General features: G+C 41.9%; 1 protein-coding gene across 2 annotated transcripts in view; it reads right to left on the reverse strand.

The window, feature by feature from the left end:
• Positions 1 to 2,408: 2,408 nt before the first annotated feature.
• OXSR1 (oxidative stress responsive kinase 1) overlaps positions 2,409 to 18,601 on the reverse strand; it is a 101,844-nt gene continuing 85,651 nt past the window's right edge. For both annotated transcript variants that reach the window (XM_015062770.3, XM_027040691.2), the window contains exons 12-18: positions 14,912 to 14,947; positions 11,210 to 11,356; positions 9,505 to 9,569; positions 8,329 to 8,381; positions 6,689 to 6,757; positions 5,759 to 5,823; positions 2,409 to 5,126 (exon numbers count right to left, since the gene is read on the reverse strand). In XM_015062770.3, coding sequence (XP_014918256.1) covers positions 5,052 to 5,126; positions 5,759 to 5,823; positions 6,689 to 6,757; positions 8,329 to 8,381; positions 9,505 to 9,569; positions 11,210 to 11,356; positions 14,912 to 14,947 — 510 coding nt within the window. In that variant the 3' untranslated portion in view covers positions 2,409 to 5,051. The remainder of the gene's footprint in view (positions 5,127 to 5,758; positions 5,824 to 6,688; positions 6,758 to 8,328; positions 8,382 to 9,504; positions 9,570 to 11,209; positions 11,357 to 14,911; positions 14,948 to 18,601) is intronic.

Below are 18,601 nucleotides of genomic sequence, written 5' to 3' on the forward strand. Positions count from 1 at the left end.
TACGTTTACAATACGTGGTAGTCTACTGAGTGTGTGATAGCATTATGTCTACAATAACAACATATATACCTTTTAAGCTTTTTTATTTTGAGAGAGAGTGGGGGAGGGGAAGAGAGAGAATTCCAAGCAGGCTCCATGCTGTCAGCACAGAGCCCGATGTGGGGCTCAATCTCATGAACCACAAGCCGAAATCAAGAGCCCAACACTTAACCAGCTGAGCCACCCAAGCACACCAACAATGTACATATCTTAATTAAAAAATACTTTATTGACACAGAGACACAAAGTGAGCAAATGCTGTTGGAAAAATGGTACTGGGAGGCATGTTCAACGCAGGGTTGCCACGAACCTTCGACTTGTACACTGACAACACCAAATGGTGGCAAGGATGTAGAGCAACTGAAACTCTCTCATTCATTGGTGAGATCGCAAAATGGTACAGCCACTTTGAAAGACAGCTGGTGGTTTCTTACAGAACTATACTTTTACCATACAATCCACAATTGGGCTCCCTGGTATTTACCCAAAGGAATTAAAAACATACCTACACAAAACCTCCATACAGATGTTTACCGCAGCTTGATTTCTAATTGTCAAAACTTGACAGAAACCCATAGGCAATTGGATTAATAAACTGTGGTACATCCAAAGAATATTATTATTCAGCATTAAAAATAAACGAGCTATCAAACCACACACACACACACACAGTGAAATGCCTATTACTAAGCAAAAGAAGCCATTCTGAAAAGGCTACATACACACTGTAGGATTCTAACTACAAGACACTCTGGAAAAGGCAAAACTGTGGCGACACTAAAAAGATGAGTGGTTGCCCAGGACTAGAGGGAAGGGAGAGGACAGGTGGAGTACAGGGGATTTTAGGGTAGTGAAGCTATTCTATATAACAATGGATACGTGTCACTATATATTTCTCTAAATCTATATAGAATGTACAACAGCCAAGAGTGAACCTGAACGTCAACCATCGTCTTGGGGTGATAAGGACGTATTGTCAATGAACCTTCATTGACTGTAACAAGCATACCACTGTGGTGCCGGTTGTGGGGGAAAGCTGTGCACGTGTGGGGTCAAAGGGTACATGCAACTCTGTGTACTTTCTGTTTAGTTTTGCTGTGAAACTAAAACTGCTCTAAAAAAGGAAGTCTATTTAAAAAACAACAACAACAAAAGGCAAACAATGTGGTGTAGATGAGCCGGTCCAAAGGAGAAATCCATGAACTGTTGCACTGAGAATTGTTACTACAATGAGGAAGAGCTAAGGAATCAGGCCTCTTGACAACATCTGACCTTGTTAGAAAATGGGCAATGGAAAGGTTCCATTCACCCTTGCCCTGCCACCTCCTTCATACATCTCGGTCACTTTTGAGTCACCAGCACCTCCTCTGTCCCCAGAGTAGTCAGAGTCCACTTTTACAGCCTGCTTATCTTGAAAGCAAATCCAATTAGAGATTACTTATCCGCAAGGTGGCGGAGGAATACAGAGGAGCCTACAATCTCACGTGTGACCCCACCATTTCGATATCAAAGCCAAAGAGGGACAAGTTCAGCCCTGCTGTTAATTTTCCAGAAAGACTCCCAAGAGCTCAAATCTTGCATCTTTCCCCTATCCAAAAGCCTGAGCAGAATCAAACAGAAAAGATAAATACAAGGAAATCCCACACCCCACCATATGAGATTTCCCTGGCCAGATCTTCTCTCTCCTTTCGGGATCTTAGTTTCCCCATTCGTACGATGGTTTTAAGCTGTTCTACGGAACCTGTAGATCAATTCACACATTTTTTTGCTTATGTACATTTTGGTTCTTCTCCATTCACATGAAAAATTAAGTAGTGACTCCCTGACCCACTCCTCACTGCTCCCCACCCACAAGCACTAAAAATATAAAATAATCTTTGGGGCACGTCGGTGGCTCAGTTAAGTGCCCAGCTTCGGCTCAGGTCATGATCTTATTTTATTATTATTATTATTATTATTATTATTATTTTTAATGTTTATTTTTGAGACAGAAAGAGACAGAGTATGAACACAGGAGGGTCAGAGAGAGGGAGACACAGAATCTGAAGCAGGCTCCAGGCTCCGAGCTGTCAGCACAGAGCCTGACACGGAGCTTCAACTCGCGGAGTGTGAGATCATGACCTGAGCCGAAGTCGGATGCTTAACCGACTGAGCCACCCAGGCGCCCCTCGGGTCATGATCTTATGGTTGGTAAGTTCGAGCCTTGCGTCGGGCTCTGTGCTGACAGCTCAAGAGCCTAGAGCCTGCTTCAGATTCTGTGTCTCCTTCTCTCTCTCTCTCTCTCTGCTCCTGCCCCTGCTTGCACTCTGTTTCTCTCTCAAAAATAAACATTAAAAAAAATTTTTTTAAAGAATCTTTACACCACCACAGACAATTTACTCTTTATTGATTAAAAATGAAGGAAACATGCAGCAAAATACAAAGTCAAAAAAAGGGATGGGGAAGGTCAAATATTTTACATCTTCCATAATCTAGCATACGTCATAAGGAGGAACCTCCATTTATTGATACACCATTATTCTATCCTCAGATTATTAAATAGTATCAGCTGGCTCTAGGATTTGGTTCAAAACTTAAGCGAAAAACCCAAACAAATCCATTAGTCATTTGGAATAAGACCATACATTTCACAAACAGCATTGGCACATGTTACCTTGTGCTGAATTAGTCCCTACCCCCTGGGACCAGGGGATCCTGGGGACTCAAAGACAGAGGTGCACCCCGAACCACCACTCCTGGAAAGGAGCAAGGTCTCTCAATGTGTCACGTGCTGTCCCACCTGGGAAGTTTCTGTTCACGTATTTTCTCAGCATCACTGTGTAAGTCAGCAAAGGGAGTCCACCATACATCATGCAGAAGAAGAGAGAACACTGTCCTAAGGCTTGGTGTCTGGCTCCTCCTTTCCCAGCAGGGCAAAAAATGAACCGGAAAGAAAAAGAAAGCCCCAGCCCACTGCTATTGGCATGCTGTCATTCAAACATGTCCCACTGTCATTCAAAGGTAATGGCTGGCTGGAGAAACTGAACAGGGGAGTGGGATGCCGCTGACCCCCAGCCTAGGCTCCAGACCACCTCCAAAGAAAATGCTAGAAAAGAGTGATGCCACCACCCCTTGGATTTATCAGTAAGTAGATGATGATGGCTTGCTTGAAACCAAAATATGGACTCTAAGGCAAGCCACTAGTCTTGTGCCAAAGAGGACACTGTCACCTTATTCCCACCTTCCGGCCCTCATTCTTCCCACCCGCCTAAAGAAAAAAAAAGAGAGAGAGAGAGAGAGAGAGAAAGAAAAGCTAAATATTTTTCCAGCAAGTTGATCAATCTTCTCTTCCTTCACTAGGCTCAGCACGCTCCCTCTTCTTACCAATCCTGCTGGGACCCTGGACTTTGGTGTGTGATCCTCTCGTTTACTTTCCTCCCAACTTGCCATCCCAAACCCGCCCCCCCTCCTTCTCCCCAACATCCACTCCTTTCCCAGTGTGTCTTTGTACCCAGGGCAGGGGAAGAAAACCCATGACGGAAACTACAAGCTCAGAATGAGAAACAAAAGCTGTGACGACTCAGTTGTGGGGGAGGTTTCCAGAGACTCTCCGAGAGAAAACTGGGCGAAGCGATCTTGTTATTCACAGACCACCAGTGCTGGAAAGGGCCTGAGCGATTCTGTAAGAGGCAACTCTCCCCTTTCCATGGGGCCACAGCCCATCTTTGTGTGTCATTTTAAGGCCAGATCGAGTGTCCCTTTCGAATACAAAAATTGTTAGGGCTACTTGCAGTTAGACAAAGGCTGACTGTGAAGCAGTAGGAAAGAAAATCGGCCCCACCGACTACTCACATATTGCATTATGAGTGCTCGTTTCGAAACCTAAAGAATAATTTATATTACTTCTATAGAAAATCAGATGAACACTGTCTACTCGTAAATCCTAAAAGTCACGGCACATGTGGTTTCACTTTCCGTCCTGGGTCGGGTTCAGCGCACAGAAGTGTGGACCCCCTCCGAAGGGTCAGTGCAGGAGAGGGGCGGAAGGCAGGCCTCGCTGGCCTGGTGAGGCTCCTTTATTGCTGTAGAGAGCTCAGCCTTTCATTTCCTCATGACGTGGAGGCCAGGCAAATTTTCACGGGAGGACTGAGGAGCAGTTTTTCCTCAACTGAATTTTTTTAAGATTCGAAAATAAATACTTCCACAATGATATGACTTTTGCTTTTTCCTGTTCAAAACCACTGCTGGGAAAGTTCACTTTTATAGGCCATTACTCGGTGTTTTCACTACAATAGGTCCAAACTTCCACTTTGAAGGATCTGATGGCTTGAAGTTCGACTACAGATGTTTTGCACCAGCTGAAGTTAAGGCTAGCAACCCTTTCTGGAGGGAGGGATGAAGAGGGGTGCCTGAGAGCAGCTTCAGCAAAACGCTTAGAAACATGAACAAAACAAAAACACAGTTTAGGCTGCCTCCTCTGAGGCTGTGCTTTTTCCTAACAAAGGTTGCTAGAATTCACAACACATTAAAAAAAAAAAAAAAATCACTAAATTAAATTCTCTGGGCTCCAGCTAAACAATCGCCTTTTAGTTGCTACTTCGGTGGTAAAGAGATATCCCAAGATGCCCACATCCTGTCAGGTGTGGGGGAACAGGCAGGAGGAGGAAGCCCAACATAGCTGCTACTTTCCACCCAGCGCCATCATTGGAGTAAGGCAAGATGGGCTGACCGATCTCCCTCCTGGGCCTTGAGGCACGTGGTCCCCTTCTCAGATGGAGGAAGACAGGGGACACGTGCGGTAAGTTTACTAACGGAACTCTTTAAAGGGATGCTGGCCACTGGTGATCCGACTTTTCTCTCCCTGTGGGAAAAAGGGGGAATGATGGCAGGAAGAACATAAAGAAAGACCTCTAAAGCTCCTAGCCGGGAGGTTTGTTGCTGGGTTCTTTGGCAGTAGTGGGTTTAGGCCAACAGAAGCAACAGAGATACGCATGTGTGGAATCTCCTTAGGCCGCCTCTTCCAGGGCTGTGGTTTAGCTGATGCTGAGCTGGGCAAATCCTATTAGTTTCCCATCATCAGGAATATCCGAGCCTTCGACACCAGATGCCTAGGAATCAAACAAAATAAGAAGCTGTGGCTACTTGTAAACAAAACTGCACGTAGCAATTAAAACTAACACAGGCACTGTGGGAAGGAAGACAGTGGGGGACAGGTCCCTGGGATACAAACGGGAGGCAGATCAAGTGTCTTTTCCAGAAAAGGTGGGGGCTGGGTAACAAGCTGGAGTCAGACTAGCTAATACTCTCTTGAGAGGAGTCAAGGGTGTGGGGTAGGAGGCTTCCTGGGTGGGAGAGGGGAAGAGAGGACACTCAAAAGGAGACATCAGGGGCGCCTGGGTGGCTCAGGTTAAGCACCCAAACTACTGGTTTCGGCTCATGTTTCATGAGTTTGAGCCCCGCATCAGGATCTGCGCCGACAGCCCAGAGCTTGCTTGGGATCTCTCTCTCCTTCTCTCTCTGCCCCTGCCCCGCTTGAGCTCTCGCTCTCTCAGAAAATAAACAAACATAAAAAAAAAAAAAAAAAAAATTAAAAAAAAAAAAAAAAAGCCTAGGGCCTCAGGAAGGCTAAATGAGTACAATCCACCATATTTTAATATTCTCATCACTCAGGGAATATAGAAACTGGTTCTGCAGAGGCTGCTGCTGTGTAAAGATAGTTTAAAGAAGAAGGGATGAATACCAGTTTGAAAGTGACAGATCGATTTGACTGAGGTTCTTCCACAATTTTCTGCAAATTCGCTGCCACTGCAATCACACAAACAGAAAGTAATGAGAAGCCAAGTAATCTCTACTTTCCACCATACTTTAAAAACTTAAACGGTAGCTCAGAATCTTCTATGTTCAACCGAAATGGAAGCAGAAAGATAAGTCACTCCCTAAACAAAAGTTATCTTTTAAACTTAACCCTGAGTAGCACAAATAAATCTTGAATCGTGGTCAGATTAACTTTCTTTAGGATACTGTATTAACTGGGACAAAACACACAGGTGAAAGAGGTAGGATTTGCCTACTCATGGGCCAGAAAGCTCTAGACTGGGAGCTGGCCAACTCTGGCCAGCAGCCTGTTTCTAGTCTGGCTGTGGGCTGGGAATGGTTTAAAGAGGACGAAGACAGTGCATGGGCCACAAAGCCTAAACTACTTACTATCTGGTCCTTTACAGAAACACTTGCTGCTTGGCCGTCGACAATGGTCTTTTCCTTCAATAACATGTACACATGGGCCGACTGTGCCTTTTCTTACTTCCTGCTTCTTCGAGGAATAAACCTGTAATGACTTTCGCTTACCTCTTAGCTCTAGAAGGGTCGAGTTTCACCCTCTGAAATGGACTAGATATGGCTAAGCTTACTTTAACTCGTGACTTATGTCGTCAGTCCTACTAGTATCTCCCAGAGACCTAAAGTGCGCTTCGACTCACTGCCACTGGAAGTCACAAACATAGACAGGAGACTTTCTGTTTTGTGAGGAACTGTCCCCAATAGCTGTTATTTCAGCAACACCAGGACCGTCCCAAGACCCGTGCGACCTGCTCAATGAGACAGACCTGGTTTTCTAGGTCCTAGATACACAGACAGAGACACAGGGGCACAGGGCAGAGCACAAAGTAGTTACCTATTACTAAATCCCTTCCATCGACCAGGCCAGCAGAAATAAGTTCCTGAGAGACGCCCTCGGCGGTATCTGCGGGGACAAAGCAGAAGGTGCTCTTTGTCATGTCACTACTACCTCTCAGAGGAGGTGCTGGCACTGCCAGGCCCAGGCTAGCTGCTAGATCCACAGAACCAAGGAGGCGGGTGGAGTCCTCTCCCCACACGAAGGTTCCTCCCACCACTGGGGCTGGCTAGAGGGCCGAATCTATAGCAGCCAGACGGCCAATATCAGCTCGATGTAAAGGTAACCTTCTACAGAATGGTGTAATTTAGATGACTACAGGTTCTGCTCAAAACAGCCCCCGCAATGATGCCGCAGGGGAAACTCCTATTCTGAGGGTCACCGTGGCCCCGAGCCCCATCAGCTCTGAGAGGCGACCGCGAGCGTGCAACACCTCTAAGGCTAATACGACAAAATGCTTTATTTTCAAGCACACCTTGAAAGAGCAAATTGTAATCTCTTCCCTTTGGAGATCACACCCCAAGGTTTTTGCTGAAGTCACTTTCTTTTTTATTCCGGTGGGCTTTCTTTGTATCTAGTTGTTATTTTAGGTGGCACGATCGAATTGATGGGTATAACAGAAATGAAAAGACAAGGACAGAGCGTCCCTAAGCTGATCTCATCTCCCACTGTGACTCAGTGCTGCTGAACACTGAGCCCCCCAGAGGAACAGGAGGACCTCGGGGGAGGGGGGGAGGGGGCGGGCACACATTTGAGCTGATGACCAGTGTATGTTTGTTTGTTTTTTTTTAATTCTCAAGTTAGTTACCATGCCATGTAGTCTTGGCTTCAGGAGTAGAACCCAGTGATTATCAGTGATTTGAATTAGTTCCTTAGTATGTGACTCTTCCTGGTTTTAAACAGTGAAACAGATACACCTCTGCACATCTGTATCTGTTCTCTTTCGTACTTAGTTACTGATGATACCAAGATAGCGGGGAGAACCAGCATGGCACAAAGGACAAATGTACTGGAGTCAGGCCACCTCCCCAATCTGAACCCTGAGTAACAAAGGCAAGAAAGAAACAAGCCTCATCCCAGGGAGAAGTTCAAGGCCAGAAACTATGCATGTCAGGGCTCAGCTTCAGCCTGGGGAGAGAGGAGCCTGGAAGCCTTGTTTCTTCTTCACTGTCATGGAGAAGGACAACCATGTTCAGTGACAAGAGTAAGAAATCTGCACCCTGACAAGTGTGGATATGAATTCTGGCTGCTCCTCTTTCCAGCGGTGTGAATAGCAACAAGTAACCTCCCCACTCTCTAACTTCATCATGTATGCAATGGGGACCATAATCCTTCCTTAGGGGGCTGCTCTGAGAATTTAATGAGATATAATGTTTAGCACAATGCCTGGCCTACTATAGTAGGTCGCAGATTAGAGCTACACTCGTTACTGTTTGTATTACGGTAGGTTTTATAAATGAGGTTAGGAGCAAATAAATTGTATTTGAATTGTACTCATATGCTACCCCAAACCTTTAAACCAAGAACGTTTTCATCATCTTTTAAAAGCAAAATATATCCAAAGGACAAAAACTTCATGATATATTTCATTAAATAATAAATCAGAAGTTATTTTGTTTTCAATGTTTTTGATGTCTCACCTCTCCCAGGAGTAAACTCGAATCGAATATCATTTAGTTCTTTTTTTGAATTCCTATGAAAGAAAACAGAATGTGTAAAGTCAACTGAATTCATGCATACAGATGCTGCCAACATGTACTAGGAAAGCTGTGCCTCAAGAAAGAACGTTCTTTCTATTCCCATAGATCATATGATTTGTTCTAACATGCTCACAGTGTAGGGCTCAGACCAAACAACTGAAGAGTGAGCATCTAACAGTCTTACAACCCTTTTAACTTATATTCTCCACTGCGGAATATAAAAACCTCATGCTAAGAGGAGAAGGGGATTAAGGGCACACTTATTGTGATGAGCACCAAGTGATGTATGGAATTGCTCAATCACTACAGTATACACCTGAAACTAACATGGCAATGTATGTTAATTATACTGGAAATAAATAAATGGAGGGGAAAATCCCAAGCACGAAGTAAACAAAACCAAACCAAAAAAGCCCTCATGCTTTTGAGGTGAATCTGACATGTGTACTCCCGTGTTTATTCCCACTAAGATGATCATATAAAACTAAGAGGAAAATGTAAGAGCCCCGGAAGGTATAATTAAAATGATAAATGATACAGGACGGAAGGGTTAGTATCTAAAATTATATAAAGAACTTACACAACTTAACACCAAAACCCCCAAATGATCCAATTAAAAAATGAGCAGAAGATGGGGCGCCTTGGTGGCTCCGTCGCTTAAGCGTCCAACTTCGGCTCAGGTCATGATCTTGCCGTTCATGAGTTCGAGCCCCGCGTCGGGCTCTGTGCCGACAGTTCGGAGCCTGGAGCCTGCTTCGGATTCTGTCTCCCTCTCTCTCTGCCCCTCCCTCACTCGCACTCTGTTTCTCTCTCTCTCTCAAAAATAAGCAAACATTAAAAAAAAATTTTTTTTTTCTAATGCCCAAATTTGTCATCATTGTGAGAAACAGTTAAGAGAGTGTGTACGTCAGTCGCAGGACCTGTTAATAACGTCCAGGTCTTCACACTGTTGCTACCACATCTGAGGGAAACCGCACCCCTGCAACACACATGCCGGAGGGCACACACGACCCCATCTACTCTCAGGCACAAACTGCCAGAAAAAAGAGTTACTTGCAAAGAGGAAGAAAAGCATCTTTAGAGTATTGAGGAAACAAACAGAAGCTGTTTACTTGCCTTAATCTGAGTACTAGGCTGACTGGGATCTTGGCTTCTTGTGAGCCTGCTCCTGAAGGCGGAGCCTAAAAATCGTTGAAAGTATAAAGTCAGTGTCTGGTCTACCAAGCATGGAGGTTACTCACTCACGGTCATCAGCAGAGGAAATGTCCATGTGGCGGCAACTTCCTTCATCTCCAGGGGAGGCCAGACCAGTCCCTGGGACATGTTCCCTGCTCTGGGAGGACATGCACTCCAAGGCAACAAAAAGAACTAAGTGCCAGCACGAGTCAAGCACAGTTAGAAAGACAATTCTCAACCCCACGTGAAATTCCATACATAGCCATTTATAGTCTGCATTTTTCAGATCCTTGTTTCCTTCTACAAGGGTGAAAAACACGAAGGCTGGGTTTTTCCCTTTAAAAATTCTGCCAGTGTAGGGGCACCTGGGTGGCACCAGTCAGTTAAGCGTCTGACTCTTGGTTTAGGCTCGGGACGTGATCTCACGGTCACGGGTCCAGGCCCCGCATGGGGCTCTGCAATGACAGTATGGAGCCTGCTTGGGATTCTCTCCCTCCCTCCCTGCCCCTCCTCTACTCATGCATGCTCTCTCAAAATAAATAAACAAACTTTAAAAAATCTGCCAGTGTATCACATAGCAATGTACAAGGTAGGATCTAAACTGGCTGTGCCTCAGGAATCCACCTGGCCTGGAGGTTCCAGATCTTCTGATGCCTAAACGAATCCTCTCTGAAAACTGTTAAGTTATTCCTTGCTTACTAGAGAAGACACATTCTATTTAAGTCGTTTATAAAGTAAATCCAATCTTTCCATCAGTTTTCATAAGATAACTGTATCTTTTCCAATATGATGGAAAGAAATGAAAAGAATGCTTGGGTTCGATGGAAAGGTTACATAAAGTCAGCACCATGACTAACCGGAAGCTCTCACAGCAGTGGTCTCTAAAGGCAGACCATCACGGGGACACAAAAGAAAAAAAAAATCAGAACTTGCATTTTTACCTCTTTCTATTGAAAATGTTAGGGGAAAAAAAAATGAAGTCTCCAATGTCTAATAAATGAATAGACTCTGGAAAGCTCACTCTAACCATGGGGCATAAGGTCACGTGTTCTGCACGGTATTTGGAATTTCCTGAGGGAAGCGAGGGAGGGATTCACACACGGTGGGGCCCTCACTCCCTTGACTGCTTTCAGTGTATGAGTATTCATGATTTTTGTGTGTGACTGACCACGTGCATTTATGGATTACATCACTTCACTTTAATGAAATCAACCCTCACAAAGTTGATAAATATCTTAAAAAAGGGGAAAACAAGAAAATCATGGACGGGAGACAGTATCGATAATGCAAGCATAAGCAAAAGAAAAGGAAACAGAATTGCTGACAATCCTAGTGTGAGACGAACTCCAGCGGCCGCAGAATAATAATGAGCTCATAAAAAGCTGACCGGAAACTACCTCCCAAACTTCTGATGTTTGGAATGTGGTTCATGTTATCCGTCATTAACTTATTATGCTGCTTAAAAACCTGTGGGATCCTTGAAAAACTCGCTTATTTGCATAGTTAAAACTGTGAGAACAGAATCTCTAACTGGTTTCAAAATCTCCCACCACAGCAACCTTACTACATAAGGTTGTGTTCCACGTCAATCTCTGCTTTCTTCATCTACCCAGAAGGCAGACCGCTCAAGTGCACTCCTGCTTACCTGGGCTGTTTTTGCCGGCTCTGCGGGGGCTGGGGGACAGACTTGAGTTGGCTGTGCAGGCGTGTGCCCGGCTGGCTGAGGTAGATGAGCAGAAATCTGTTCTGGAACTTGGAGTAAAGTACCCACGGGATCAGCTGTCGGAAATAGCTGTAACAAGAACATACACACAGTGCTGCTTCAGTTGAGTGGAAAGGGAGGGAGGTGTATTGACGGGCAGGCAGGGCCTCCCAGGGTGACACTTTCAAAGCAGTGTTTGTGTGGCGTCCTGGCACATCTCTACATCTCTTGAATACATCTACTTCAAATGGAAGTCAAATATTTCTACCAGGCTTTTTTGTTATAACAACTTCTGTGAGATGTAATTCATATCCCACTAAATTCACCCACTGTAAGTATACCATTCAGTGATTTCTAGAAAATTTATACTTGTGCAAACATCACTACGATCTAGTTTTAGAACGTTCCCGTCAACTCAGAAAGTTCTCTTGTGCCCACTGACATTTAATTCCTCCAGCTCCCACACCCAGCCCTAGGCAACCACTGATTACTCTCTGTCCCTATGAGTTTGCCTTTTCTGGATCTTTCATGTAAGTGAAGTGCATGCTCTCTGTTGTGTCTGGCTTATTTCACTTAGCACAGTTTTCTGAGGTTCAGCCATATTACAGCCTATATATCAGTAGTTCATTTTTTTCTTCAGAATAGCATTTCATTACATCATATTTACTTTCAACTACATCTATTCTACCCTCTTTGCCCAATCAAATAGCACCTCTAAGATGCAGATTTAAGTAGTGAAGGGAAATTACAGAAGCTACATTTTTCTATGTCTTGGAACTTTCTATTACTTATAACGAAAAACAATTAACCAATGATTCATTAAAATATCTGAAATGCTTTTCAAGACCGAAAGCCAACATAGACATTATATATCTATTTTGCATGTTTGAAAGATTTCATAAATTTTAGTTAGGTAACTTGGGGGGAAAAGACTGATGTTGAGTATAAAATCAAGGTAAACATATTCAAAATTATAAGTTGATGAAAAAAGTACAATGGCTAAAACTTAACAGTTGAAAGAGAAAATAACTGGAAGGTCAACAAGAGAGGTCTAAGGGCTGACAGTATGTAAACAAAATTGAGAGGCAAAGAAGTAAGGTTTTGTATTCATTTAGCTTCATACAGAGGAATTAAAGTAACTCTGGTGCTGGGGCACTTGGGTGGTTCAGTGGGTTAGGCAACCAACTTTGGCTCAGGTCATGATCTTGCAGTTCATGAGTTTGGGCTCAGATTCTGTGTCTCCTTCTCTCTTGCCCCTCCCCTATTCACACTCTGTCTTTCTCTTTCTCTCTCAAAAAGAAATAAACATCAAAAAAATTAAAAAAAAAAAAAGTAATTCTGTGGTTCTGAATTTTGATAGAAAAAGAGAATGTAAGATTAGTTTGAAATTGATGGGGCACCTGGCGGGCCCAGTCGGCAGAGTTGTGTGGCTCTTGATCTTGGGATTGTGAGTTTGAGCCTCATGTTGGGTACAGAGATTACTTAAAAAAATCTTAAAAAAAAAAAAAAAAAGATTTGAAAATATTAAATAGGAGTATTAGCACTATTTTAAAAGGGCAGTTTCCAAATTGCATGCACATATATGCTAACTTATATTAACTGAAAGGTTATACAAAACAAAGCAATGAGAGGATATAGAGAAATTGGAACTTTGAGCACTGCAGATGACAATGTAAAATAGTGCAGCCACTATGGAAAATAGTAAGGTGATTCCTCAGAAAGTTAAAAAAAGAATTATCATATGATCTAGCAATTCCCTTCTGGGTAAGCCCCAAAGAATTAAAAGTAAGAACTCGAACAGAGATTTGTGTAGCCATGTTCACACTGGAATCATTCACAACAGCCTAAAGGTGAAAACAACCCAACTGTCTGTCCAGTGGAAAGGAAAAACAAATATGATATATACCTACAATGGAATATTATTCAGCCTTAAAAAGGGAGGGAGGAAGGAAGTTCTGACACGCACTACATGGATGAACCCAGAGGGCATTATGCTAAGTGAAAAAGGCAGTCTCGAAGGACTTATGGTTTATGATCCCATTTACATGAGGTATATATAGAACGGTGGCTGCCAGGGGCTGGGGGGGGAGGAAAAAAATGGGGTGACTGCTAATCTGGAGTTGCACAGTTGGTGATGGTTGCACAACAGTGTGAATGTACTGAAAGCCACTGAACTGCACCCACAAAAATGGTTAAGATGGTAACTTTTAGGTTATGTCTATTTCACCACAATTTCAAACGTAACAACAAAGTAATGAGCCCTGAAGTATGAGTATGAGCTTGTGAGAGTCCATGTGGGAATGCCACTGAGGCAAAGGGACAAGAAGATCACACGAACAACTCTGGGTAAACTGTAAAATACCCTCTCCACTCAACTTTGGAGAAACTAAGAATTAATTAGTCTAGATTAGGTTAGAGTAAGAAATAATCTTAAATGCTCAGAAAATCATAAGAAGAAAAGTTATTTCTTTTCTTAGCAGAGGCTAAGTTTGGGATCATCCTCATTCAGGGACGCAGGCTGTGGTGGCAGGGGCAAGGGGACCCAGGGAACAACAGAATGGCTCTTCCTTCTGCTAACATTTCATTGCCCAAAGCAACTGCCATGGCCACGAGTAACTTCAAGGGGTAAGGAGATGCAATTCTACCAGGTAGCACGAGGAGGAACCAGAAATCTTAATGAATCGCAGTGCTGATGTAAGTTCTGACGTAACTGGCCTGTTAATATGCTGAAGTGCAGTATTCACTTTCAGTCTTAAACTATATGATACCATGTAGACATATCCTGCACATAATTGTGTACAAAATTGTATACTATACACACAAATCAAGTGGGAAAAAAGCAACTTCTAAGAATAGGGGCAAAACCAAACTGATTTAAGGGGTCAAGACGTGTAACTGTTAAATCACTACTGAGCCTGGAATGTAGATGCTGTCCGAAGGAAAAATGCATCCCCCAAAATGATTGTTATCTTCATGTAATGAGCGTAAGGCAGGACAGCCCAACAGGATTCTGTTTAGTAGGATTGCCTATCATAATGAGGCAACAACTAAAGACAACATAATGTATATGACAAGAGAAGATGATAGAGGGGTAAAACCCAAAAACGACAGGTAGCATACGACAAATTCCTGGACAGATTAATGCAAAAAGACAACTTTCCACTTTAGGCGGCCCAAGCCAAAAAAGTAATTCATAAAGTCAGGCTGGAAAGGAAGGAAGAACTTCCTGGGCCTCCAAGCCAACCTTTTTTTTTTTTTTTTTTTAAATGTTTATTTTTGAGAGACAGAGAGAGACAGAGCACAAGTGGGGGGAGGGACGGAGAGAGAATGAGACACAGAATCAGAAGCAGGCTCCAGGCTCTGCACTGGCAGCACGGAGCCTGATGCGGGGCTCGAACTCACAAACTGTGAGATCGCTTAACTGACTCAGCCCCCAGGTGACCCCAGGCCAACTTTTAAAATGAGTGCAATGGCGCTGACTTACTGCAGAAGTCCATTCAAACTCAGAATCGATACCTCTGATGAAATTTGGCTGCTACAAATTCTCATTCCCATTTAGGCACATATAAAAAAAAAATGTGCTTATCATTAAAAACAAAACAAAAGCACACACACTTTAATGACTCAAAACCCACAACTACTTACCTCAGAATTTGATAATGATTCTTTCACTCGGGGAGACTAAAAGAAATACAAAAAAGGCTTATTAACTCAAAACTTAGGTTACTTGTAGTTCCAAACTGCACTGAATGTTGAAATGCAAGTAAACTCCATTTCATTCTGATCCATTAAGTCACTGGTAACTCTAGTGAAAGTTTTCTGGAAAAAGAAAATATCATGATGCTATTGTATTCTTCGTCCAGGTAGCCTTTAATACATCAATGTTCTATGGTATTTTAAGAGTTCCCAACTTGAGGTTTATAACAAACATGGGACTGAGTTCTCAGGCAGCAGGGAGGTCACACTCTTCAAAGTACAATTCTTTCTACTAATCATGAACATGTTATGTACATAATATCCTAGACCAACTGCAAGCCTTCAAGCTCATTATCCAATACACCCTCAAAGCAGAGTAATTTGTATTATGGGCTTCAGCTGGAGAAAACTCTTGAGCCAAAACTGAAAATTTTGGCAAATTTATAATCTGCCACTTGAAAAATCTAAGCTAAATTATTTAGTAAACCATAACAGTTAGTAGTGATTCTGGATACAGGTAATGGAGAATACAAAAAAACAAAAAACAAAACCCTGAACATATCTTTAAACAAATATCAGTTTCTGGCAAATTCTACCAAGCATAAATTTAGACTACTTAAAAGGTCAGCTTAGGCTTTTTAAAGTTTTCATCACTATTTCATTGAAGAGAATCAAGGTTCAGGTGATAGCTAATATATCACAGCAAGTATATGGCCAACCCAACACCCTTTTTAAATTTATGTTTGGAAATAATTTCAAACTTACAGAAATTTATTAGAATAAGAACAGTACAAAGAACACAAGTATACCTCTGACCCAGATTCACCCATCATTAACTTTTCTTCCTTATCTCTCTTTTTAAATACACACACACACACACACACACACACACACACACACACACACACACACAACCAATCATATTGCTCTTGTACTATCTGAGAATTAGTTGCATAGACTGTAGCTGTTTACCACTGAACCATTACTGTGTATTTCTTAAGAACAGGGATATTCTCTTCTATAACTTCATACTACTATAGTAGTAAATTTCAGTAAATTTCACAATAATGCTAATTTTCATCAGCTAGTCCAGGCATTTGCCAAGTTGTCCGGTATGCGGTAACTATTTTTCCCCTTGTAACTAATAGGCAAGCTGTGGAGAAGACACTTCAAGACCCTGAAAATATTCTGCTCATCAAAAATTTCCCCTATACTTAGCACCCACTGATGATCCCTGTCTGACCTAATTTTTATGACTGCTATCATGGCTATAAAGTGATGATTTTGCCCTCCAATACTCCTCTACATTTCCCAGTCAGCACCGGCAATTTACTGTAATGAAAAACCATCCCTCTCCCCCACTTATAATCTACCTATTCATTATTGGCACAGACTCATAGAGTCCTAGTTTTTAAATGGTTTACAAATTATTACTGCACTTAAGGATTTTGATAGTTAAATTCTAATTTGGTCAGTGGGAGCTCATTCATTCTGGGCCTTGTATTATTATCATTTTTTTTTTTTTTAATAAAACACTTTTTTTTTTGACAAGAGAAGATATTCCAGATTCATCTTGTATTTTCCCTGTGTAAGCCCTGGAATCAGCCATTTCTCCAAGGGGCCCTTGTTCTTTTAGTACAGAATGGCATTAAAGACCAAGATCTGGGCATAAATTGTGCTCACTGTTCTTGTTTTCCTGACTCTCTGCATACCTGGTAACCTCTGATTGGATGCCAGATACTGTGACTTTTATCTTGCTGCATGCTGACAATTTTGTATGTCTATAAATGTTCTTGAGCTTTGTTCTGGAGTACAGTCAAATTACTTGGAAACAGTTTCATCCTTTCAGATTTTGCTTTATGAGTTGTTGACTGGATCTGGAGCAGTGCTCAATCTAGGGCTATACGCTCCCCACTACGTAGACAAGCTTTCTGAGAACTCTGCCCAAAGTCTTGTGAATGACAGGTTTCCACACTCTGGCTGGTGGAAATGGGCACTGCTGCTGGCTCTCTGTGAGGGCTGGGTGCTGCTATCCCGTCTCAGGCGGTTTTCTCACATGTATTCCTTGAAGAGTATTCCACTGAACCCTCAAAAGGGAACCTCTGCAGACTTCTGAGCTTCTCTCTGTGTGTAGCTCTCTCCTCCCTGGTACTCTACTGATTTTATCTGCTTCCGTCTCCCTGGACTCTTAGCCCTATTTCCTCAACTCAGGAAAACACTTTTCAAGCCATAATGAAGGGAACAGCCAATCAAATAAAACTGCTCCATAAATGGAAGAATGGGCAGAGGACATTAAAATGGTTATTATAACTATACTATAGTTATAATACACATTAGCTTCAAAAAGTTAAGTAGAGGCATGAAAGTGTAAAAAATGAACAAGCGTGAAATCAAACCTCTCAAATATTACCATGTCTGTGATATAAAATAGACTGAATGGGATTAGCAGCAATCAGGTATTGCAGAAGAAAAGATGAATGAATTTGAAGGCCCACAACAGAAACTGTGCAAAATAAGACTGAATAAAAAGAGAATTTTTAAAAAGGAAAATCAGTGAACTTGCAGACAATTTTAAGCAGCCTAATATACATGTTATTGGAGCCTCCGAGGTGCATGAAGGGCAGAAAAAAATATTTGAAAATATCATGGCTGAAAATTTCCAAACTTGATAAAAATCTATACACCCACAGATACATGAAAATAAATAAACCCAGGCATATCAAAATCAAATTGCTCAAAAAACCATTCAAAAAGAAAAAAAATATTAAAAGCAGCAAGAGTAAAAAAGACATGTAACTTATAAAAGAACAAGACAAAGGATACCAGATTTCTCAATAGAAACAATGCAAACAAGAATATGGTGAAACAACATCTTCAAAATACTGAAAGAAAAAGCCTATCATTCTAAAATTCTATACCTAGCAAAAGTATCTTTTCAAAACAAAGATACAAACAATAGAGACATTTTTGGACAAAAAAACCTTAAGCAAATCATCACCAACAGATCCACACTACAAAAACTGTTCAGGGAAGTTCTTCAGAACTTCCAAAAAAGGAAATGATATAAAGATGGAAATTTGGATCTCCATAAGAGTCTATTTTGAATATGTGCTGAATTTTGTCAAAGCTTTTTTGGAACATATCAAAATAAGAATATGACTTGACCTCTCTTTAGGCCTATTAATATTACACGATTTCCTAATACTGAACCATCCTTGCACCCTACTCCATGTGATCATGGCATTTACTTTCAACATAGTTCTGTTTAGTTTTAAAAGACCCTCCTTTCACAAAAGAATTCACAGCATCAAAAATGGCTAACGTGAAAACTACAAAAGTGTATAATTTTCTATGCTGTTTACATATCAGTGTATTAGGTTACAAAATACTATAAAATCCTATATGTATTTCAGAACTACAAAATTTTAAATAAACTTCTCTTACAGTTAGCTAGGGGGTAACAGTCAGACATTGAAACACTATAATTTTTCTTCCCAAATATTGTGTGTTGGTCAGAGAAAACACTGTATCATCTCTTTCATAGGAAGCTAGAACTACAAGATTCATGTACCTCTACCTTCCTCTGATCACTTTAATAGAACATTACAAAAGAATACTGATTTAAGGAGGAATCATATG

The sequence above is a fragment of the Acinonyx jubatus genome, chromosome C2 (assembly GCF_027475565.1).
Source record: "Acinonyx jubatus isolate Ajub_Pintada_27869175 chromosome C2, VMU_Ajub_asm_v1.0, whole genome shotgun sequence".
Taxonomy (NCBI): Eukaryota; Metazoa; Chordata; class Mammalia; order Carnivora; family Felidae; genus Acinonyx; species Acinonyx jubatus.